The sequence below is a fragment of the Dendropsophus ebraccatus genome, chromosome 7, assembly GCF_027789765.1.
Source record: "Dendropsophus ebraccatus isolate aDenEbr1 chromosome 7, aDenEbr1.pat, whole genome shotgun sequence".
NCBI classification, from domain to species: domain Eukaryota; kingdom Metazoa; phylum Chordata; class Amphibia; order Anura; family Hylidae; genus Dendropsophus; species Dendropsophus ebraccatus.
The window spans coordinates 145,560,027-145,585,503 of NC_091460.1; the positions used below are offsets into that span (position 1 = coordinate 145,560,027).

Here is a 25,477-nt window from a genome sequence, read left to right on the forward strand (position 1 = left end):
TCACCAGGGGCCACCCTCTTGTTTCCCTATTTATGTTCCAATACTCACAACCGAGTGGGACTGAAGGGGTTACCTATCAGGGGGGTGTGGTGCTCTCCCCATCATGGAGGCACCCTGTGGCAACAGGCTAGAGATATCTGGCTATCCCGTGTTTTGAGACTCGCAACCGAGGAGCTATGGACTCTTGTTTTGCATATTATCCAGGAAGTGACATCACCATGTTATCCAGGAAGTGACATCACCATGTTATCCAGGAAGTGACATCACCATGTTATCCAGGAAGTGACATCACCATGTTATCTAGGAAGTGACATCACCATGTTATCCAGGAAGTGACATCACCATGTTATTTAGGAAGTGAAGCCTTGATGCAGTAGTAAGTGCAGGGAAAAAAGCAATTTATGTGGATTTCCTGTAATAAGTGTATATTGGGGATTTGTGTAACTTTTGGGGGGCAATACAATACTTTAATAAAAATTTTCGCCGGACTTCTCCTTTAACTCTCGCTTCCCACGCTTAGCGCTGGTCTTCTTTGGAACACTGGGATCCTATCCGTACACTGCACTGCACCCATCACATCTATACAGTCACTTCTACATTGTTCTGTATTGTTTGAATTCTTGGAATCACATTTGTCTCAGTGATATTGACAGTAATGAGAAGCGGTCCCTTCCTTCCGACTAGATTTGTTACAGATCTGTATATCTCCGCAGTGGGCGGTTTAGCTGACCCTCACCCTAGGTTTACATATCTACTTTCCCGTAATTAACCCTTCCAATCCCTCGTATTGTAGAAGATTAAGAACATCTGTTTGCAAGATCTGTTTGAAAACTCTGTTCACTTCTTCCAAGCTGTGTGAGCGTTGGTGTGTTTGGTGTACGCGCGCAGTGTGCCAAGCGTGTCACATGTTTGGCTGCAGTCCATAGAAATGTTCAGACACCTGCTTAGAGGCTCGTCACAAATACACTGATAGTTTCTCTAAAAATCCCTATTTAATAAGATGGATCTGCTTCTCTGTTGACGAGATTGTTTTAGATTTGTATCCAGTTCCGTTTTGAGTGTAAAGATGATGAAGCAATGTCTTAAAGGGGCACTACGCCGAAAATCTTTTTCTTTCAGATCAACTGGTGTCTGAAAGTTTTATATAGATTTGTAATTTACTTCTATTTAGGAATCTCCAGTCTTCCACTACTTATCAGCTGCTGTATGTCCTGCAAGAAGGGTTGTATTCTCTCCAGTACTACTACTTTACATTGCAAAGATACCTTTAGGCGGCATTCACATGTTCAGTGATTTTCAATGTCCTTGGATGACATAATCCATCTGTGATTACATCCGTTTTGCATCTGTGTCCGCGCTTTTCTAGGATCCGTGTGAAGCTTTTTTAATTACATTGATTACATCACATTTATGTTTTTTTCGGACTGCAAGGTGTGCAATCCGTGAAAACATGGATCTGATAGACTTCTATGGTTGAATCCATGTCATGTTTTCGGACATGTCCTTTTTTTAAAATTACATAATTGATTGCGGATCCAATAAAAAAAGGCAACATGTGACAAGCCCAGTAGAACGCAACGGGCTATAAAACTGTCCATTATCACCGTTCCGTGATCATGGACAACTTCACGGAATGTGTGAATGCAGCCTTACATTGTAGATCGGAAGTGGCAAGTTAGCAAAAAAAGATGTGTATTTGTGGGGGACAGTGTCACAGAGGCTGGTGTGTCACACTGTCTGCGCCTGCCCAGTCTCAGCCCTCCGTCATCCTGTCGCCCCTGTCCTTCTCACAGCCCTCCGTCATCCTACTGCCCTGCTCACAGCCCTCCGTCATCCTACTGCCCTGCTCACAGCCCTCCGTCATCCTACTGCCCTGCTCACAGCCCTCCGTCATCCTACTGCCCTGCTCCCAGCCCTCCGTCATCCTACTGCCCTGCTCCCAGCCCTCCGTCATCCTACTGCCCTGCTCCCAGCCCTCCGTCATCCTACTGCCCTGCTCACAGCCCTCCGTCATCCTACTGCCCTGCTCACAGCCCTCTGTCATCCTACTGCCCTGCTCCCAGCCCTCAGTCATCCTACTGCCCTGCTCACAGCCCTCCGTCATCCTACTGCCCTGCTCCCAGCCCTCCGTCATCCTACTGCCCTGCTCACAGCCCTCTGTCATCCTACTGCCCTGCTCCCAGCCCTCAGTCATCCTACTGCCCTGCTCACAGCCCTCCGTCATCCTACTGCCCTGCTCACAGCCCTCCGTCATCCTACTGCCCTGCTCACAGCCCTCCGTCCTCCTACTGCCCTGCTCACAGCCCTCCGTCATCCTACTGCCCTGCTCACAGCCCTCCGTCATCCTACTGCCCTGCTCACAGCCCTCCGTCATCCTACTGCCCTGCTCACAGCCCTCTGTCATCCTACTGCCCTGCTCACAGCCCTCCGTCATCCTACTGCCCTGCTCACAGCCCTCCGTCATCCTACTGCCCTGCTCACAGCCCTCTGTCATCCTACTGCCCTCATCACAGCCGTCCGTCATCCTACTGCCCTGCTCCCAGCCCTCCGTCATCCTACTGCCCTGCTCCCAGCCCTCTGTCATCCTACTGCCCTCATCACAGCCGTCCGTCATCCTACTGCCCTGCTCACAGCCGTCCGTCATCCTACTGCCCTGCTCACAGCCCTCCGTCATCCTACTGTCCTGCTCACAGCCCTCCGTCATCCTACTGCCCTGCTCACAGCCCTCCGTCATCCTACTGTCCTTCTCACAGCCCTCCGTCATCCTACTGCCCTGCTCACAGCCCTCCGTCATCCTACTGCCCTGCTCACAGCCCTCCGTCATCCTACTGCCCTGCTCCCAGCCCTCCGTCATCCTACTGCCCTGCTCCCAGCCCTCCGTCATCCTACTGCCCTGCTCCCAGCCCTCCGTCATCCTACTGCCCTGCTCACAGCCCTCCGTCATCCTACTGCCCTGCTCACAGCCCTCCGTCATCCTACTGCCCTGCTCACAGCCCTCTGTCATCCTACTGCCCTGCTCCCAGCCCTCTGTCATCCTACTGCCCTCATCACAGCCGTCCGTCATCCTACTGCCCTGCTCACAGCCGTCCGTCATCCTACTGCCCTGCTCACAGCCCTCCGTCATCCTACTGTCCTGCTCACAGCCCTCCGTCATCCTACTGCCCTGCTCACAGCCCTCCGTCATCCTACTGTCCTTCTCACAGCCCTCCGTCATCCTACTGCCCTGCTCACAGCCCTCCGTCATCCTACTGCCCTGCTCACAGCCCTCCGTCATCCTACTGCCCTGCTCACAGCCCTCCGTCATCCTACTGCCCTGCTCACAGCCCTCCGTCATCCTACTGCCCTGCTCACAGCCCTCCGTCATCCTACTGCCCTGCTCACAGCCCTCCGTCATCCTACTGCCCTGCTCACAGCCCTCCGTCATCCTACTGCCCTGCTCACAGCCCCTCCGTCATCCTACTGCCCTGCTCACAGCCCTCCGTCATCCTACTGCCCTGCTCACAGCCCTCCGTCATCCTACTGCCCTGCTCACAGCCCTCCGTCATCCTACTGCCCTGCTCACAGCCCTCCGTCATCCTACTGCCCTGCTCACAGCCCTCCGTCATCCTACTGCCCTGCTCACAGCCCTCCGTCATCCTACTGCCCTGCTCACAGCCCTCCGTCATCCTACTGCCCTGCTCACAGCCCTCTGTCATCCTACTGCCCTGCTCACAGCCCTCTGTCATCCTACTGCCCTGCTCACAGCCCTCCGTCATCCTACTGCCCTGCTCACAGCCCTCTGTCATCCTACTGCCCTGCTCACAGCCCTCTGTCATCCTACTGCCCTGCTCACAGCCCTCTGTCATCCTACTGCCCTGCTCACAGCCCTCTGTCATCCTACTGCCCTGCTCCCAGCCCTCCGTCATCCTACTGCCCTGCTCACAGCCCTCCGTCATCCTACTGCCCTGCTCACAGCCCTCCGTCATCCTACTGCCCTGCTCACAGCCCTCTGTCATCCTACTGCCCTCATCACAGCCAGTGCCAGCATATTAGAATGCTGAAGTCACCGGAGAACATTAAGATGAAATAGCACACGTGCCAGACTATTAGAGCATGGTGCAAGTGCGAGATTTCAGCTGAGCCAAGCACATCCGCCATGTGGATCCTCCTCAGAGGAGGTGGGGGGCGGTAGAATAACGGAGGGCTGGTCTTAGAGTGGGGTGGGGGCGGCAGGATGACAGAGGGTTGGTGTCAGAGTGGGGTGGAGATGGTAGGATGAAGGTGGCCTGGTGTCAGAGCAGGGTTGGTTTCACAGTCCAGCCTCGGTGACACTGTGCCCTGCGTTTAAACATAGGTATATATACTGTATATGCATGTGTGTGTGTGTGTGTTTTTTTTTTTTTTTTTGCTAACTTGCCCCATTGGATCTACAAAGTAAATGCTTGTAATCTCGGGTACTGGAATCTGACAGCTCTGATATATATGCGTATGTCACCAGAAGGAGCGGGCAGGAAAGGATCCTGAGAAGTGGAGAAAAGGGCATTTTTTTCTGATAAGATATATTACGGATGTTCTTGTATTTGCTTGTATTGTAGACTTATGTAGACTTCTTTTGAAACACCAGTGACCGCTGATCCCAGATAAAAATCTAAAGGCTTTTCCAATAATCTTTACACTTGTGAATTGTAAACATACGGTCCATTTCCATCTGGTCGCTGGGTCCCATTTCTTTAGGGCCGGTGTGTTGTTTACCTTTAATGCCCGGGCTTCATGTTGGACTACATGTATATTCCATGGTATTTTGTCCTGGTTTTACCACAGAACCGTGACGGCTAATGGCGCAGCTGTCAGATGGCGACAGATTACCTGCAGCCTAACAAAGCTTGGAGACTAGGAGAGGCCTGAGGCCCAGCTGTATAGTCCGTCCTCATACTATCAGTTACCGATCAGCAGCTATTGATAAGACGGTTCTCTCTGCACTCGATATACATGGATACTCTGAGATTTATCTGCAAGTCAAATGGCTCCTATGGGAAGTTACTGTATTTTTCCTGGGTCTCTGTGAACCCGGGTGGTTGCACCAGTTTTTTGGTGGAAGCTTTGAGTTGGGCCGGAGTCCTGTTACCTTGTAGACGGCAGAATATTATATATATCACGGTTCCAGGTCACAGACTCTCTTACAGCTTCCATGGTTGGATATTGGGGAGCTACTCTCTCTAGTTTGAATTCCCGGGTTCTGTAACGTGTCCGGAGATCTCCCGAGCCCTCGCTCTTGTTTAGATCTTCCATTTCTTTGATCATATTTTCCATCATTCATCTTAAGCATTTTGTTTTTGAAGCTTGTCCTTTATGTGAACTCGTACTGGAATGCTTGGAAATTGCCAATGGAATACGTTACGTGATTTATATGATGTGCGAAAGCTAGAGGTGATATCATCATAGAAATCCCAGGACGCCATGACTAGTGCGCTAGGATGGACCGCCATGCTGCATCTTTATAGTCGTCTTGTATCACGACTGGGGCACAAACCATGAAGCTTCGGCCGCTCAATTTCTTCATCCGTATTTTCATCCGAAAAAATGTCAGCAGATCTTCAGCTGTTATTTCTGTAATTTGGACGGCCGCGTAATCCATCCCCCCCTCCCCCAAGACAAACAAACTTTGAGCTTTAATTGGCAGAAAAAAAAACACTTCACACCTAATTTTATGGCCATAAAAATGACCTAAATAGTTAAAAAAAAAAATTGAATTTTTTATGACAACGACCGTTATTTTCAATTAAAATTTGAAATGTGTTGCATTGAAGTCAATGCAAACAATGGCCATTGTCCACTCAGTGTATTGAAGAACGGCCGTAGTTTGTTACAGCTGTGGAAATATGTGAATTATTTCCGGCCGTTGTGCATTGATTTTGATGCAACAACAGCTGCTGTTTTACATTCGCTACAACGTCCATTGTTCCAAACAATGGCCATTGTCTGTACATTGCGTAAACATAGCCTAAAACTTTTATTGTTTAAAAAAGGCTCAACATACTAGGTATGAACATAGCCTAAGGCGGCTAATGATAGACTGGGAAGCTGAAGTCATGTGTAACACTTGGCGGCTGTACGCTGCACAGAGTCCACGCTCAATTGTTACTTTGTTAAAGCTGTAATATGTCACCTATAAAGTGATTATACCTGCTACGTTTCATCCCATGGTACTGGATGGATCACATTATAAGCCAATGTCACTACGGCTACTATGATACTATGGCTGCAAATCCGGGACCGGTTGTGGATAGTTGTGGGTTCAGGTCCTTGCTGAAACGCGGGCTGTCTAGGACTGGTGGCAGTAAGGGTGGTATTACATGGGAGGATCGACCACCTGGACAAACAAGCTTAAATATTTCCCCTATTACACAAGACAATGATCATTACTTACGTTCGTACTTGCGCTCGTCTTTTCCTGGCTGATAGACCAGGAAACGGCCGAGCGACGGGTTATTACACCAAACGATGTTTGAACAATTTGTGAACGATCATTGATGAAAATGGGTCCATATTCTATCAATCCAATAACGATTTCTCGTTGGTGGTTTAATCGTTGCCTGCAATTACACAAAACGATTATCGTTTAAATCCGAACAGTCTATCGATTTTTTTGAACGATAGTCGTCCTGTGTAATACGGCCTTAAGGCTGCATTCACATGTCCTGTAAAGTTGTCCGTAATCAGGGTTCACCTTAGGGCACATTGATTCGTATTGGACTATTGGAGAACCTTACTGCTTACTGGGCCCGGGGCATAAGTGTCGCGCTGACACTGATCCCGACTCGGCAATCCATCTATCTGGTCTGCTGCAGACCAGAGTAATACAGCAATCTGATCAATTATTTTTGTATTAACAGGGCTCCAGATGGCGACCAAAATGGTCGCCAATGCGACTGATATTTTGCAAATGGCGCCCAGATTTATTAATCTGGGCGCCATTTGCGACTGGCCCCAGCGGCGGCGCGCTGTCTCTTTAAGTATCCCCGGCTGATGCGCGGCTGATGCGCGGCTGCCGGGGGTGTCCCGTCCTATCCCCGGCAGCGCGGCGCATCAGTGAGCTGCCTGGGGCCCTGACTTCCGGCACAGGAAGCGCGCGTCAGAGACACTTCCTGTGTCAGAAGTCACAGCCCTGGCGTACAGGGAGCTCACTGATGCGCCGCGCTGCCGGGGATAGGACGGGACACCCCCGGCAGCCGCGCATCAGCCGGGGACAGCGCCTGAAGAAGAAGAGGATCGCCGGGGGAGCGGGTTGTCAGGTGAGTTTGTGTGTTTGTTTTTTTTAAATATTGCTTAGCATAGAGGAAAGGGGGGGGGGCATCTATAATGGGGGGAGAAGAGAGTGCCATCTATAATGGGGGGAGAAGAGGGGCCATCTTCAAGGGGGGGAGAGGGGGCTAGCTATAAGGGGAGGGGGTATCTATAAGGGGGGGAGAAGAGAGCATCTATAATGGGGGGGAGGAGGGGGCATCTATAATGGGGGGGAGGAGGGGGCATCTATAATGGGGGGAGGAGGGGGCATCTATAATGGGGGTAGAGGGGGTCATCTATAAGGGGAGGGGGCCATCTATAAGTGTAGGGCAAACTGGCTGCAGACACTGGGAGATAGATATATGCACAATTATTATTATCAGGGCCCCTCAGGTGTCTATTGTAGGGGGTCACTTGCATTAGTCACTAGGTGAGAGATATATCTATCTATATACACATCTTGTGGGGGGTCACTATGGCTGCAGTCATAAGTCTAGCTCAGTATGTATAGACTGTTGCAAGCTTTTAAAGGGAACCTGTCACCCCCGGTGACGGGGTGACAGGCTCCCAACCCCCCCGTTAGAACCTATACTCACCTCATCGCGCCGGGTCCCGCTTCTGGATTCGGTCGGGTCCCGGAGATCTCAGCCGCTGCAGCCCGGCGCGCACACTGAGAGATGAGTCCAACACTCATAGAGAATGACGGAGCGCTGGACTCTCCCGTCATTCTCTATGAGTGTTGGACTCATCTCTCAGCGCACGCCGGGCTGCAGCGGCTGAGATCTCCGTGACCCGACCATCTTCAGAAGCGGGACCCGGCGGGATGAGGTGAGTATAGGGGGGTTGGGAGCCTGTCACCCCGTCACCGGGAGTGACAGGTTCCCTTTAAGTTCAAGTTCAGAAGAGTAAGCCTCATTAAAAGGCTAGCCAAGTGAGGCTGAAGTACTGAGTCAGACTGGATATGGTTGTCAGACTGTATATGGTTGTCAAGTTGCAAGTTTCCATGTTGAGCATTTTCAAACTAAGAAAAGAAAGGATCTAAAGGAGGAGGCTGCTGCCGTGGCCTCTGCACACAGTAAGTCCCATGTAACATAACATTAATTTTACATGGTTTAAAATGTTGGCGACCAAATATTCTATTTGGCGCCTAAATTTTTCAGGTTAGGAGCCAATGGCTCCTAGGTAAATTTTTTAGTCTGGAGCCCTGTATTAAGTATACTGCAGTGATCTCTATGGGAGATCAGTGCAGTATATATGTATCTCAGTGGGAGATCAGTGCAATATATATGTATCTCAGTGGGAGATCACTGCAGTAATACTGAAAGCCCCCAGGGGGACTAAATAAGTATAATGTAAAAGAAAAAAAAGGAAAAAAAACTTTTTATATTAAAAAGAAAATCTCCTCCCCTAATAAAAGTTTTGAATCACCCCCTTTTCCCATTTTATAAATAAAAATAAATAAATGAACAAACATATTTGGTATCGCCGCGTGCGTAGTCGTCCAAACTATTAAATTATTACATTGTGGATCTCACACTGTAAACAGCGTAAGCGCAAAAACCCGCCAAAGTGCAAAATTGTGCATTTTTTGGCACATCAAATCCAGAAAATTGTAATAAAAAGCGATCAAAAAGTCGTATATATGGAAGTAAGGTACTGATAGAAAGAACACATCATTGCGCAAAAAATGACACCTCAATCAGCCCCATAGACCAAAGGATAAAAGCGCTATAAGCCTGGGAATAGTATTTTTTAAAAGCTGTCAGATAAAATAAAAGTCCATATAAATTACATTTTAACTATAGAACAAATGGAGTAAACACGAACCCAGCCCCCCTCCCCCCCCCCCTTTTATTTTATTTTTTTTTCAATTTCATTCAACAAATAATTTTTTTCTGATCTGTCATTGCAAAGTAAAATTAGTGGCGCAAAAATAAGGGCTCATGTGGGTCTGTAGGTGAAAAAATGCAAGCGCTATGGCCTTATATACACGAGGAGGAAAAAACGAAACTGTGCCCGGTCCTGAAGGGGTTAAAATGTTGTTGTTGTTGTTGTTGTTGTAGTACAGTTTTACACTCCTGACAGTGATGACCAGTTCTCTATTACTCACTTTTATTCCACAATCAGTTTTTCCTATTTACATATATTGAACAATATTATAGATAATATCTATGGATAAATAAACCAATCAGCCGGTTTCTCCGTATGATATTTCCCAGCATTCCTTGCTCTTTGCACAGATCATGCTCTGGTGATTGTTAACTCTGGGAAGTGACATCTTTACACCGGGCTTTGTACACTAATCTGATGGTGGAAAAACTAACTGAAGCTCGGCTAAGCTGCCGGGGACGTCGCTGTCAGCTCGTGGATTGTTGCCTGTCCGGCAGAATGGCTTACACTGCTCCAAGCTGTAACACATCGAGTAAATCAGGACCTGAGAGTAGGTTGTGGATCCCCTTTAAACTGCACCGACAAACAATTTCCTACATTCTAAACTTATTCTAAATTCAAGCAATTTCCCTTGGCAGATGACAGATACCAGTCATGGTGTAATATCTGCTGATGTCCGTACAGAGTAAGGAATTCTATGTATTTAGGATGTGACCGTACACGGCCAATACGTTGTATTCTTTCATACACTTCATACCCACGTTGTTTCTGCTTCACCGCGCACTCTAAGGCTTCATACTAGCGTTATTCTCTCCGCCAGTCCCGTTAAAGGGTTTATCCAGTGCTACAAAAACATGCCCACTTTTCCCCCTCTCTTGTCTCCAGATTGGGCGGGGTTTGAAACTCTGTTCCATTGAAGTAAATGGAGCTTAAAGAGGATGTACCACCCCGTACATCCTCTTTAACCTAAACCCCACGGATCGATCAGTGCCGGCACGGGGAAGCCGGTGCCGCGGTCCGTTTTTCGGACCGCCGCCCCCTTCCCGTGCACAGCGCCGTTTGATCCAGCTGTACCGGACAGTGCTGAAGCACTGGAGGTTGGCCGGGCTGCCCCCAGTGGGAGGGAATTCCCTCCCCTGTATGACGCGGCTCGCTTAGAATGAATGGAGCCGCGTTATAAAGGGGAGGGAATTCCCTCCCACTGGGGGCGGCCCTGCCGACCTCCAGTGCTTCAGCACCGTCCGGTACCGCTGGATCAAACGACGCCGTGCATGGGAACCGGGCGGTGGTCCGAAAAACGGACCGCGGCACCGGCTTCCCCGTGCTGGCGCCGATCGATCCGTGGGTTCAGGTTAAAGAGGATGTACCGGGTGGTATATCCTCTTTAATTGCAAAACATACCTGACCAGGAGACACGAGAGGAGGGAAAGGGGCCATGTTTTTGTAGCGCTGGATAACCCCTTTAAGCTGTTCCCTTTTTAAACTACATAAAAGGAATCTGACGTATCCGTTCAATGTCCCATTGATTTCTATGTATTTTTATTGTGCTCCGTTTGAGTATTTTTGTATGTGTTCCGTTTTTTTAACAGAAAAATAAAAAATCCTGCATGCATCTTTTTTTCGTTTAAAAAAACGGAACACTAATGGAAATTTTATTTTTTTTTTTAATTCTAGTCAATCAAGGATGGATCTAAACATAAGGTATTTCCGTTCACATCCGTTAGTCAAGTTATCCGTTTTCATTATTTTTTTCCCTGCAAACTGATGCTGACTGAAGCAAACAAAGCATTAAAAAGTAATGGTCCCAATCGATCAATTAATGATTTTGAAGCAATGATTTGGTTTTTATAACGATCAGCGTTTAGACGAAAAAATCGTTATTGTGATCGTTTTTAAGATTGTTTAAGCCCATCTCACACACAGGGTGAATCGGTGAAAAACTGTTTACACAAAGCGATCTGCGAATTTCTAGCGAACGACGATTTGAGAACTTGCTGCTTGTAGCTTGATCGTTCGCTGTGTTTACACGAGCCAATTATCGCTCAAATGCGATTGTTATTGTGAAAATTTGAACGATAATCGTTCCGTCTTAACGCACCATAACATTTTGCGATCAGTTGTCATTAGTCTGCGTATCCCTTTAATTGTTATGGACTGATTCGTTAGTAAGTAAGAAAACACCAGTGTGCACCCGGCCTGAGGCTTTTTGCCGCTTTGCTGCCCGGGCTGTATCCTTCCTCTGTAATGTTTATTATCCGCTTCCGTTTCTGCTGGAGGAGGATGAGCCCCGCCCCCCCGGCTATATGTCATACTGTGCTGTACAATACACAGGTCACCCAAGTGTAACTTCTGTAATTTCCTAATCTTCACACAGCGTTACGATGGCCTGGCTAGCTGTGTGCGCTATATGGCATATACCAGACGCAGATAGCCGGCTAACAGGGCGAGTATTGTTACACGGCCGCACAGCTAAAAACACATCCTCTCTGTTTGTGCGACCGTCTTCCACTAATGTTTGGCCGCGCTCCATACAATGGGAAGCTTCATGGACGAGGACGAGCCGGCTGACAGAGCACAATATTGTATTGGCTTCTAATAGAAGAGAAGAGGATGAGATCATGGAGGATTTGATGCTCACAGCCCCAGGGTTTAGGGTTCAGCTCCGATCAATTCTGCAAGGCAATAATAAGTGCCGACCAGATACAGGCTATCTCTATTTCTCTGTTCTTTTCTTTTTTGTTTTTTTTTGTTTTTTTTGCTCCTTTTTGTTTTTTTTCTTTGTACTTTTAAAAACTTTTTTCCTTTTCATATTTTGGCTATGTTCACACTACGTAAAAGTACTTTGTGTGGTGTGTAACATTGCCTATTTTCTGTGGGATCCCGGCCGGAGCGTATGCACATTGTATACGCTCCGGCCAGAATCCCGTGCGGTGCCACAAATAATTGCGGCTGTAGGAAACCCTGTCAGTTCACACAATGAAGCGAACGGCTCCGGCTGTGTGCTGTGGGAGGTTCTAATGCGGGCGCACGCTAATGCGCCCACATCAGAACCCTGCAGCTGCAAAGATCATCCGGACAGTACTTAACAGCTGGTCTCTTACGTTGTGTGAACATAGCCTAAAGGAATTAGTGGAATTTTAGTGGAATGATGTGGGGAGCGAAATTGTTTTATTTGCTGGCTTTGTGGCTTTTTTGTTTTTGTAGACGTTGGTACGCTGTGTTACTTTGTATTATTTGGGCTTCAAATGGACCAAAAAAAAAATCTAAAATTTTAATTTTGTTTTCATTCATTCAGTTTTTTAATTTGTTTTTACAAAAAAAACTGATGCATTTGTGTGCAGCCGTGTTGATCCGTTTTTCTATTGACTTCCATTATAAAATAAATAGGATCAAAACACACTTTTTTAGCGTACACAAAAATTTGTGGACTCTAGAATGTCCGTGGAAATACTTGACTCTTCCCTGAGCCAGATAGCACAGTGTGTCCTGCGCCGTTTTCCTATCGGGTTCTGAAACTTTCACACGTTCCGTAAGTTAGTCAAATTTTATGCCCTATTAATTTGAATTGGGACATTTACACCATGAGTCATTTAACGTATCTGTAATCTGTGCTGCAAAATGACTGACGAGCCCCGATACAGCCCGAAATTGCGGCCTGGATTCCCCCATACAAGTCTATGGTAGTGTCCGTAATTTGCAGATGCTACAGAATCATCTTAATTTAACTATCGCCTTTACCATTTTTGCGTAGCTGCAAAAAAATATGGATTATAAATATTTACATAATCGGCCCTGAATGTGTGAATGACGCCTGTCTTTGGTTTTGGCCCCATCTTATTGTTTTTTGATTCCCATATCCCATCAGGTGGTCATCAGCTGATCTTGTCATTTTGGTCCTGACCTAAAATCATTGGTCGCTGGGCGTGCATTGCTACATGTAATAGGCTGCGACCACTGACTACCTTTGGTAAGGTATAAGCATATTTCAGGCTATGATTTCTCTGATAAGGTATAAGCATATTTTGGGCTATGATTTCTCTGGTAAGTTATTTGCATATTTAGGCTGTTTTCTCTGATAAGGTATAAGCATATCTCGGGCTATGATTTCTCTGATAAGGTATAAGCATATTTCAGGCTATGATTTCTCTGATAAGGTATAAGCATATCTCGGGCTATGATTTCTCTGATAAGGTATAAGCATATTTCAGGCTATGATTTCTCTGATAAGGTATAAGCATATCTCGGGCTATGATTTCTCTGATAAGGTATAAGCATATTTCAGGCTATGATTTCTCTGATAAGGTATAAGCATATTTCGGGCTATGATTTCTCTGATAAGCAGAGTTTCAGGCAGCATGAAACTACTGACGGGTTCTCTTTAATGCAATGCTCATGCTGCATTGGACATAGACTGGTTGTGTTCTGCCATTGTGCGGAGCCTTTTCTGTGTACACTGTCAGATTGAGCCTGTTCCTATGATGAGAGATCCGCTCTGGACGTTGTGCACAGCTTTCAGCACTCTCTGCTGTTTCATTGCTTCACTTCTCTTTCTGGGTAATGCTTCTACAACTATAACAAGTTCCATCTAAACTTCTTATAAAAGTTACTTACTAATATTTTACAAGCGTTAATTTGCAGAACTCGGGTCACATGTTGTAATGGAGACGTGTCAGTGACTTATGTTGTAGTTTTTCCAGCATGTGATTTTTGTTTCCGCTTCCGTCTCAGTCATTTTTTAAAGGGAAAGTCTCATCAGAAAATTACTTTGTTTTAATAATATTTTTATGTTAAACATATTTTTGGTGACATTTTTTCTAATTTTACATTTTCTATCTATATTATATAATAATCCTGATATCTTGCAGTTCTCATTCTCACCACTGGGACTAAAACTAAGCTAAGACTTCCTGCTCTGTGGTGATAAGAGGAGGCTGCAGTAAAGTGATCTGTACAGCATTGCAGCATCATGTGACACCAGTAGATAGAGGAGACAATAGCAGCTTCCTGTGGAATGACCTCTTCACAGGTCACAGAGCGCGCTCAGTGATGTCTCACATTCATCTCAAGGGAACAGAGGCTGTCTATTGTCGTCTATGTCCATGAGGCTTGCTGTAAAACATGTCACTAAATGCTGTTAAGAACAGTCCAGACAAGATGGCCACCCCCATAACAATGTACAAAAAGTTAAATAAAACAAATTACAGTCAGAAAATAGAAACAGATTGGAATAAAAGAACAAGTTTTAGTATTTGACGCTAATCCGTAAAGGGAAAATTAGGTGACACCTTCCCTTTAAGACTTTGCCTTATTATTAATATTTTATTATTAGAAGTAGTAGTATTCATTCTTGTTTTAGAAGAAGAATTTTGCATTTAGGAAACAAATGGGCGGTAAAAAAATAATCATAGTGCAGAGCTGTCCGTCACCTGTAACAACCTATGATAGATGGACGTCCATCATGGAGGTTCCTGCGACCAGTCTCCGTTATAGCTCAGGCTCCGGTCTCATCCCACGAACTTCAAGAGGTTTCTATTTTAAAGCTCTTCTACCACCACTAGACTTAGCCGGCGTTCTCCTTTAACGCCTCACCCAGGCAATGTATTTTCTCCAAGTGGAATTCCACCATCAGCCTCCTTGTGCTAATTCCATGCAGCCTCCTCTGGCAGCTGCCGCTTTCTACTTCTGCCATTAATATTTGGCAGCTTCTCAGGATTTATGTTGTTTTTTTATCACTTTGGCTTTTGTGCATCTTGTTTTCTTGTGGCCTTTTATTATTTTGTACTATTTAGACAGGCAGCTTTATAGAGCGATGCTCTGCGTACTTATATATAGCCTGATGTCATTTGGGGGGTTGTAAATTTGTTGCTTACTTGAAAGGAGATCTGGAGTGCCTCATCCTTGTCAGGAGCGCTGTCTGGTATGAGAAGTATGACTTGTGCTCTTGGTTTTACGTTGCATTTACACTCACAGAATAGACCCAGCCGGGTTCCAGCTCCCTTGGGCAGTAACTCTGCACAATGCCGGGATTGTGGCCGCACTTTCTGACGGCTCCTGCGTTTTTTATGTCAGAAATGTTAGTAAATTACCTTGTTTGGAAATGTTACACAAGTACCAGAGAGGTTCTATAAACCAGGAAACTCTGTTCAATTTAAAGGGGTATTCCCCTCAAATCTTTTATTGCTTAGTTAAATGTAGAAGCATACTTACCTATATTCTGTAATACGCTTCTATTTTCTTGCACCGTTCCTGAGCCCTACCACAACGATTCTTCCTCTCAGATGACGAAATTAACTTCTATCCAGGTCCTCTCCGACCACGCTCCTCTTCTGTTCCTCCCTCCGCCCGAGACCGGGTCACATGATCTGTGATCTGGTTAGCCAACCAATGAGAGCTAACTCTAACCAACCCCCTCTCCCTATGTGTATGCTGGCTCTGTGCTGCTGGTAGCTGTTAGGGAACTACAAGCCCCAGCAGTTGTGCTGTCACTGTATGTCTGGAGCTGCCAGCAGCTGTGGGGAAGGGGGGGGGCGTCTGCAGAGGATGATGTACTGTCAGGTCGGCCCCGCGGTGGAGAAGAGGCGTCTGCTGTGTGGATGATGTGCCAGGTCTACCTATGCCTATGCCCGTCTGGGCAGGTTGGGGATGCGCTGACTGGGTTGGCTTGGTGGAGGAGGATCAGCTCTGGTACATCAGCTTTGCTAAGGGGGCAGGTATTGGAACGGACCAATCAGGGAGAAGCACTGCATGCTGGGAAATGTAGTTTCCTGGTGGACACCATCTTGGATACTGACTGACTTTTAGAAAAACTCCTAACTCAGAAATGTCAGCGAGAAAGACAGGAGACGGCCCAAAATACTCAGGAAGACTTGGAGAGAAGAACAGCTAGGTTTGGGAACATTTTATACCCCTTTAATTAGCTCCTGCTCCTTCATCCTTGTATTACTCTGCCTGTCTGCCATGATGCGGGCCCCTGAGCGTCTGTGTATACGAGCTGCCTATGGATTGTCCTAAGCCTCTGTAAGTTTTTATGACAACCCAAATGTTTGTAGGCGGCTTCTCTGCTCACAGGCTTTGGGAACCTGAACCATGTGCTTTAACTATTAGCATTAGGGAAGTTCTTAAAGGGGTAGTTCAGCAAAAAAAATAATAATAATTCTTTAAAAAGGACATTTAACCATTCCTGGCCTGTGTTAGCAATTACATGCAATGCCCATTAAATAATATATATATATTTTTATTATTATTATTATTATTATTATTATTATTATTATTATTATAGTCCTGTGTCCTGCTTTTCTCTGTTATTCTTACTAGAAATGTATGAGACTCCATAATTGACAGGGTGTAACCAGCTTGGGGGCGTGTCCTTACACTGTGACACTATCCAATCAGAGCTTGCAGTTTATGGACACGCCCCCAGCTGGTAACGCCCAGTTGGACACTAATTCATAGATTTCTAGTTAGAATACCAGAGGAAGGACACATCACTCAGCTAGAAGGAAAGATGTTCCAGAATTGTTATTTCATGGAGAATACGGGGATTTAGTGATCAGACAGAGGCCTCAGTGGTGACAGGTTCTTTTCTTTTTTTTGTATTTAATTCTAATGAAGTTTCTTTCATTCCATTTTCTAAATTGAGAGAAAGTATCAAAAGTGTTTCCACAATAAATTCCAGGCAGATCTCTTTCTATCTAGCGCAGTGTGCGTCTCCAGTGTATGTATCTCCTTATCCCATAGGGAAATGGTTTAGGTGTGCACCCAGTGAGAGTAGGCCCCATGTCAATCACTCGTCAAAGTGGAGAGGTTTTCATATGACCCAGTAAGTAGGCTCCAGGCCATAGGTAGAATACTGAAAATCCCACCTCCATAATACGGCTATACACTTCTTCTATCCTGGAGAGTATGGGGGGATACTTAGGATTTACCACCATGAAGATTAATAAAAATTTTCACCGGACTTCTCCTATAAAGTATTGTATTGCCCCCCAAAAGTTATACAAATTACCTATATACACTTATTACGGGAAATGTTTATAGTGCTTTTTTCCCTGCACTTACTACTGCATCAAGGCTTCACTTCCTGGATAACATGGTGATGTCACTTTCTGGATGACATGGTGATGTCACTTCCTGGATCACATGGTGATGCCACTTCCTGGATAACATGGGGATGTCACTTCCTGGATAACATGGGGATGCCACTTCCTGGATAACATGGTGATGCCACTTCCTGGATAACATGGGGATGTCACTTCCTGGATAACATGGGGATGTCACTTCCTCGATAACATGGGGATGTCACGACTCCCAGAGCTGTGCGGCTGTGGCTGCTGGGGAGGATGATGGCAGGGGGATGCTCAGTGTCCCTCCAGTGCCCCGTGTCCCCCTGCCATTATCCTCTTCAGCAGCCACAGCCCGAACAGCTCTGGGAGTCGTGACATCACCATGTTATCCAGGAAGTGACATCATCATGTTATCCAGAAAGTGACATCCCCATGTTATCCTGGAAGTGACATCACCATGTTATTCAGAAAGTGACGTCACCATGCTATCCAGGAAGTGACATCACCCTGTTATCCAGGAGGGGACATCACCATGTTATCCAGGAGGGGACATCACCATGTTATCCGGGAGGTGACATCACCATGTTATCCGGGAGGTGACATCACCATGTTATCCAGGAGGTGACATCACCATGTTATCCAGGAGGTGACATCACCATGTTATCCAGGAGGTGACATCACCATGCTATCCAGAAGGTGACATCACCATGCTATCCAGAAGGTGACATCACCATGCTATCCAGGAGGTGACATCACCATGTTATCCAGGAGGTGACATCACCATGCTATCCAGAAAGTGACATCACCATGTTATCCAGAAAGTGGCATCCCCATGTCATCCAGGAAGTGACATCACCATGTCATCCAGGAAGTGACATCACCATGTCATCCAGGAAGTGACATCACCATGTCATCCAGGAAGTGACATCACCATGTTATCCAGGAAGTGACATCACCCTGTTATCCAGGAAGTGACATCACCATGTTATCCAGGAAGTGACATCCCCATGTTATCCAGGAAGTGAAGCCTTGATGCAGTAGTAAGTGCAGGGAAAAAAGCACTTGATAAGCATTTTCTGTAATAAGTCTATATTGGGGATTTGTATAACCTTTTCGGGGGATATACAATACTTTTTAATAAAAATTTTCCCTGGACTTCTCTTTAAACCATCATATTTTTCCCGTCTGCTTATTATAACACACATCATCTTGTATTTCAGATCTGTCCACAGCACAGAAAAAGTTTGCACATTCACTACGAGATTTTAAGTTTGAGTTCATTGGCGATGCAGAAACCGATGATGAGCGATGTATCGGTATGTATCGGCTCCCGTCCTCTGTCTCCTTACAGTTGTCTTTCTGCTTGTCTGGATGGCTGACTACTCCATATTGTCTTCCAGATGCATCTTTACAGGAATTTTCCAACTTTTTACAGAATCTTGAAGATCAGAGGGAAATAATGGTGAGTTTTTTTTTTTTTTTTTTGTGACTGATATTAGTTGTTGTATTTTTATTGTTTGACCGACCTGACTTACAAGTCTGTATAATTGTCTTCAGAAAGGATGCTATTGTTTTAGACGGGAAGGAAATTCTTAGCCACAGGACATCAGATGATGCAATGACTATGGGTCTATAATTGTGGATATTCAGGGCCGGAGCCTAAAAAAACCAACAACCTCAGAACCATTGCTCCAAAATTGATCAATGCCGACGCCAAGAAAGTCTTAGTTGCCACATAAGATGTTTAATTCATGTCATAATACAAGACGTACCGTGTTCTGTGCCGACATTTCCTCCGCCTTTTTGATTTCTCATTTTAAACTTCAGACTATGAAGGAAACCTGTCAGGAAGTTTTAGGCTTCTAAGCTGCCACCGTGGCGTTATACCAGACGGGAAACGGTTTATAAAGATGTCCCTGTGGACCAGACGACGTTGCATGTATAAAATTAATTAGAATGCTGTGAGCTGTATACTGTTTATGGTTTGAGGAATGGGGGGCAGTGCCATCATGCAGTTTGGTCTCCAAATTCCCCCCCCCCCCCCCCAGACTTAGAAGACAGCTGGTGGAAGGAAGCTGCAGAAGAGACAGGCAGCCATGGCTACGTTCCACCATAGACCATGTATCCACCATGGACTGGATGGCAGTGCGGCCCCATGATGCTTCGGCTGTGATTAGCATACAGGGATCAGTACAACTATTCTCATTGGTTCAACCCTAAAAGCTTCTGACTAGTGCCCTTCAAAGTGTGACTGTCATGTAAATGTCATTTTTCAGAAATCAATAAATATCAATTTTATTAAGTGAAAGAGTTTCTTTCTATACTTAAAAAGCGGTATTCTGTGTCCATTATGGTCTATGGAGGGGGAGGGGCTAAAGGGGATGAGTGAGTACAGAGATGAGGAAATACAGCCCTGCACAGCACAGCATCCTGCAATCTTATCTCACCAAGATCTTAGATAAGCACTGACCTTTCTGACTTGTGAATCCAGCGTTTTATGTGTCCAGACAGTCTCCAAACTGTACAGCTGCTTGTCTTCTCTCGCTGCTCATTCATCCCCTCAGCCCCTTCCCTCTCCATAGGTTATAATTGACTTAGCAAACCTGTCTTCACTTTGCCTGATATTGCACAGATAGGAAGTGAGGGGGAGGTAGGAAAACAGCTTTTTGAATACAGAAAGAGGCTTTTTTGCCTAATAAAACCTATTGCAGAGTTTCTTAAAATCGCCCGTACTGTTTATTTCTGAAAAAAATAATAAAATGCATTTCCAGCCCCACAGTAGATGAAATGTATTGATGAATAATGCATACATATTCCACAACCTCCTGGTAACCAACTGTATATACAGAAGCCGAGTATTGCTGGGCTGTGGTTGTGGCACAGGGGTTCTCTATTATAAATAAATAAATAAATATATATGTGTGTATATATATATATATATATATATATATATATATATCTTGGTATTACTTTTTCGGTGAGTGGCGGCTCTATAAGTAAACCCTTATTTTTTATTTATTTTTGTGTACGCTGCATAACTTGTCTTTTCCCCGTGTATGAAAGCATCCGCGACTTGCTGCCCACCATACTGTCAGTGTTTAACCAATAAAAATGACGGACTAACTGCGCAATTTGTAAATACACGATGATTGTTATTTTTCTCATGACGTAACCTTTGGCATTATGTTCTATTTACCACTTTTTGTCAGGCACTTAGTGTGACCGAGACGCTGATCAAACCTTTGGAGCGATTTCGGAAAGAACAACTTGGAGCTGTTAAGGTAAGGGACTCACACATTTCTAAAAGTGGCCCTTAAAGGGGTACTCCGGGGGGAAAAATTTTTTCAAATCAGCTGGTTTTAGAAAGTTGAATAGATTTGTAATTTACTTCTTTAAAAAAATCTCCAGTCTTCCAGTACTTATTAGCTGCTGTCTGTCCTGAAGGAAGTGGTGTATTCATCTAACCTGCTGAGAGTTCCCGTTTAAGAGGCTGCCTTGCACTGCAATACTAATATTCTAATAAGAATATACAGTATACAGGTGGGTATAAGTAGTGGAGGTGCTAGATCAGAGTGCAAGACTGAAAACATTACATTGGTGGCAGCAGAGAGGCCATGTCACCCACTACAGCTGGCACCCAATGTAAAGTGATGTATGCCATACAGCAGCTGATAAGTACTGGAAGACTGTAGATTTTGAAATAGAAGTAAATTACAAATCTATATAATTTTCTGACACCAGTTGATTTGAAAGAAAAAGATTTTCACCGGAGTACCCCTTTAAGTATGAACATCCCCTAAATCTCTTCTGCTTTAAACTTTTTATTTCCTAAAATTAATCCTTCAGCTGATTCATTGTTGGGCTGTGGCTGTGGCTGCATTTCCTCAGAACAAGACACAGCATTAGTATGGACATAGCCTTGTAGATCCACACCCAGTACAGAGGTCCGTCCGTCCGTCTGTCTGTTGTTTTATTTTATATTGTCTGTTTTGTGGAACGTTTATTCGAATTGATCTTTATATAGAGATTTAATCCAAAAACAGGAGACTGGATGGTTACATGGTGATGTGTGTAAAGTCTTTGTAATACTAAAGAACTCTACTACCTAAAGCAGTGTACAGTGTCTGTGCCCCAGTGTACAGTGTCTGTGCCCGCAGCGTACAGTGTCTGTGCCTGCAGTCTCTATGCCCGCAGTGTATAATGTCTGTGCCCGCAGTGTACAGTGTCTGTGCCTGCAGTCTCTATGCCCGCAGTGTCTGTGCCTGCAGTCTCTATGCCCACAGTGTCTGTGCCCGCAGTGTACAGTGTCTGTGCCCGCAGTGTACAGTGTCTGTGCCCGCAGTGTACAGTGTCTGTGCCCGCAGTGTACAGTGTCTGTGCCCGCAGTGTACAGTGTCTGTGCCTGCAGTCTCTATGCCCGCAGTGTCTGTGCCTGCAGTTTCTATGCCCACAGTGTCTGTGCCCGCAGTCTCTATGCCCGCAGTGTACAGTGTCTGTGCCTGCAGTCTCTATGCCCACAGTCTCTATGCCCGCAGTGTACAGTGTCTGTGCCCACAGTGTCTGTACCCGCAGTGTACAATGTCTGTGCCTGCAGTGTACAATGTCTGTGCCCACAGTGTCTGTACCCGCAGTGTACAATGTCTGTGCCTGCAGTGTACAATGTCTGTGCCCACAGTCTCTGTACCCGCAGTGTACAATGTCTGTGCCCGCAGTGTACAATGTCTGTGCCCGCAGTCTCTGTACCTGCAGTGTACAATGTCTGTGCCCGCAGTGTACAATGTCTGTGCCCGCAGTCTCTGTACCTGCAGTGTACAATGTCTGTGCCCGCAGTGTACAATGTCTGTGCCCGCAGTCTCTGTACCTGCAGTGTACAATGTCTGTGCCCGCAGTCTCTGTACCTGCAGTGTACAATGTCTGTGCCCGCAGTGTACAATGTCTGTGCCCGCAGTCTCTGTACCCACAGTGTACATTGTGTGAGCGGATTTTCGGCTGTGTTGTGGCCGTCACCAGCAGATCAGCACTTTGTCCTGTTCCTGTCTTTTAGCTTTGTACATATTCTTCTCTCCTGTTTGTGCTCGTCTCGTGTGCACACAGGGATACAAACCACCGCTTGTTATATAACTGGGTGGCATCTATGTAATATAGGCGACGCCCTCGGTAACATTGGGGAGTGGTGTTGTTTTTTCTTGTGAATATTTTCTTAGCATTATACATGGACGTCGTCATCCTAAAAAGGAATTCTACACGGCCTCGTGTCCTGGACTCTTGGAGAAGGATCAGCTATTGTTTGGCAGCGCAGTCACTAGTACAAGATAATGACTGGAATATTATGTGCAGAAAGAACTCGCAGATTTCAGCCAAAACCAAGCGTATTTATAGTCTTGTATCGTCTTACTGGCACCGGGTATAGTCACAGTCTCTATTTGTCTACAGATTGTCTTTTATATCAGCACATGTATAGCTGGTCAGGGTAGATAGCATTGTGTATTGTCATAGGCGCATTTCATCCTGTATCTGCATATACTTACTGTAGGTGCCAGGATGGGGTGTTCACAGCAAACATATCTACACGGCCCTGATGCCACAATAGACAGTTTGGCCTCTGTTTGGACGTTATCGGTTGCTGAATTGAATTGCACAGACTTTTGTACTTTTTCCTTGCACTTAAGGCTGGGTTCACACTTTGTTTTTGCAATCCGTTTTTTTCATCTGTTTTTTGCAAAAAAAACGGATGAAAAACTAATGAAAAAACTGATGTAACTGTGTGCATGTGTTTTGATCCATTTTTTCAATGACTTCCAATTATAAAAAAAAAAAAAAAAAAAAAATTTAGCGTACATTAAAACCTCATTTTTGTTTCCGTAAAAAAAAAAAAGCAAAAATACAGATCTCATAGAGTTCTATTGGTGTGTCCATGGAGGAATTTCAGTCCACACGAGGGCCTGTGATTTTTTATTTTTTTTAAATAAAATCACGGCTCTGTACACAACTACGGGTGTGTGAATGGGGCCAAAGAAATACATAGATCCTATATTCTGTCTCTCCCCTAGAAGCAATGTTTCAGTGAGGGAATACTGTGCTCCATATGAAGTCCCCCCCTGTAGCGCCTCCTTGTTGTACTGACAGGTTTATCAATTGTTACATATAGTCCTTTAGTATATGGGACTAATAGTTATTGTTTTACTCTCTGTATTGTAAGGCTACGTTCACACAGAGCAAAAGGGGCAGATTACGTGAGGAAATATTTCCGCCTGAAATCAACTGACGCTGAATTCCGAGCAGAATATCAGCAGAATGTAAGCAGAATCCCTGCGTATTCCGCTAGGAAAGTGTTCAGCTCGTAATCAGCTCTTGACAAATTCAGCGCGGAATACTCGAGTAATCCGCGCTGAATCCGCATGCATTCAGAGCTGAAATTCAGTGAGTATTTGGCGAGTAAACTAGACTATTCCAGAATATATACTAGAATCCTCCTCCCCCCCCCTTTTTTCCCCATTTCCGCGCTGATTCAGCGCGTAATTTCCGCTTGTATTACGCTTGTATTCCGCGCTGAAACAGAAAATCAGAGCCCCATTGGTTTGTATAGGCTTCCGCTAGCGGAAGAATGAACATGTTCATTCTTCTGTCGGAAAGCGGATTAGTTCAGTGCGAAAATTCCACCGTGTGAACTGCAGAGCAGAATTTCCATTCAACACAATGGAAATTAGCTCTGCACCTATTTTAACGGCTGAAATTTCAGCGCTGATTCAGCGCAGAAATTCAGCTGCTTTTGCTCTGTGTGAACGAGCCCTAATTGTTTGTCCTCATCCATGCTCCTCTGGTCTTAGAAAGTTGCTTGGAAACTAATTTTCACACTTGCGCTTGAGCTTTTCCGTAGAAATCTATAAAATTACTCATGAATGTCATAATGTAATAATGTTGTGGCTGCAGCGTTAGAAAGCGGCATTTATGAAGGACGGATTCAAAACTATCTCACTGTACAATATCTGTGGCTGACAATGGATTGTTGGGACTCTTGGCTGATCAGAGAATAGTTGTACTAGTGTAATGCTTTCTTATCCCAGGTTTATGTAGGGATCTATCACAGATTGGTTTATGTAGGGATCTATCCCAGATTGGCTTATGTAGGGATCTATCCCAGATTGGCTTATGTAGGGATCTATCCCAGATTGGCTTATGTAGGGATCTATCCCAGATTGGTTTATGTAGGGATCTATCACAGATTGGTTTATGTAGGGATCTATCCCAGATTGGCTTATGTAGGGATCTATCACAGATTGGCTTATGTAGGGATCTATCCCAGATTGGCTTATGTAGGGATCTATCCCAGATTGGTTTATGTAGGGATCTATCCCAGATTGGTTTATGTAGGGATCTATCACAGATTGGCTTATGTAGGGATCTATCCCAGATTGGTTTATGTAGGGATCTATCCCAGATTGGTTTATGTAGGGATCTATCCCAGATTGGTTTATGTAGGGATCTATCTCAGATTGGCTTATGTAGGGATCTATCCCAGATTGGCTTATGTAGGGCTCTATCCCAGATTGGCTTGTGTAGGGATCTATCCCAGATTGGTTTATGTAGGGATCTATTGCACATGCAGCCATTTGGTCATCTTGTTTTATCTGCATTTTGTTGAAAGCTTAGAACATTTGTAAATGTACATCTATGTGTTTTCTACTGTGGTGTGAAATAAAACGCAATGACCCATGTGTTCTGTTCACACAGGAAGAGAAGAAGAAGTTTGACAAAGAAACGGACAAGAACTACAGCAACCTGGATAAACACCTGAGCATGTCGTCCAAGAAGAAGGAGCCGCAGCTACAAGAAGTAAAGACGTCCTCATGTTATTTGTGGTCACAGGGCTTATTCACACGTCCCGTTAATTACAGACCCTACAGACTGGGAAGTCCTGTACTGGAGTGCTTCCCTCCTGGCATGATGTATCAATAAGATGCCGGGAAACTGTTAGAATCTCTGCGGAACTGTAATGATAGAGCCGCGTGGCTGTGTAACTACAGCACCACGGAGATTTAAAAATTTTCACCCGCTCCAGCCATGATATTAATGCATCATGCCAGGAGGGAAACGTTTCATTACAGGGCTTCCCCACCATAGGGCTTGTTAATTACGGGACGTGTGAATAAGCCCTTACTCTGTTCCATGTTTTAGGGCCCTAGTACATTCGCCAAATCTGGATGTAATAAAAACAAAGATCGGCCAAAGTGCTGACCCTCAGCTGATCGTCAGCTGCTAGT

At 45.3% G+C, this 25,477-nt stretch overlaps 1 protein-coding gene across 1 annotated transcript in view; it reads left to right on the forward strand.

The window, feature by feature from the left end:
* Window positions 1–25,477, forward strand: part of ARHGAP10 (Rho GTPase activating protein 10) — a 160,839-nt gene that overhangs the window by 23,137 nt on the left and 112,225 nt on the right. Inside the window, exons 2-5 of the mRNA XM_069978665.1 lie at window positions 18,437–18,532; window positions 18,617–18,678; window positions 20,426–20,497; window positions 24,948–25,049. Coding sequence (XP_069834766.1) covers window positions 18,437–18,532; window positions 18,617–18,678; window positions 20,426–20,497; window positions 24,948–25,049 — 332 coding nt within the window. The remainder of the gene's footprint in view (window positions 1–18,436; window positions 18,533–18,616; window positions 18,679–20,425; window positions 20,498–24,947; window positions 25,050–25,477) is intronic.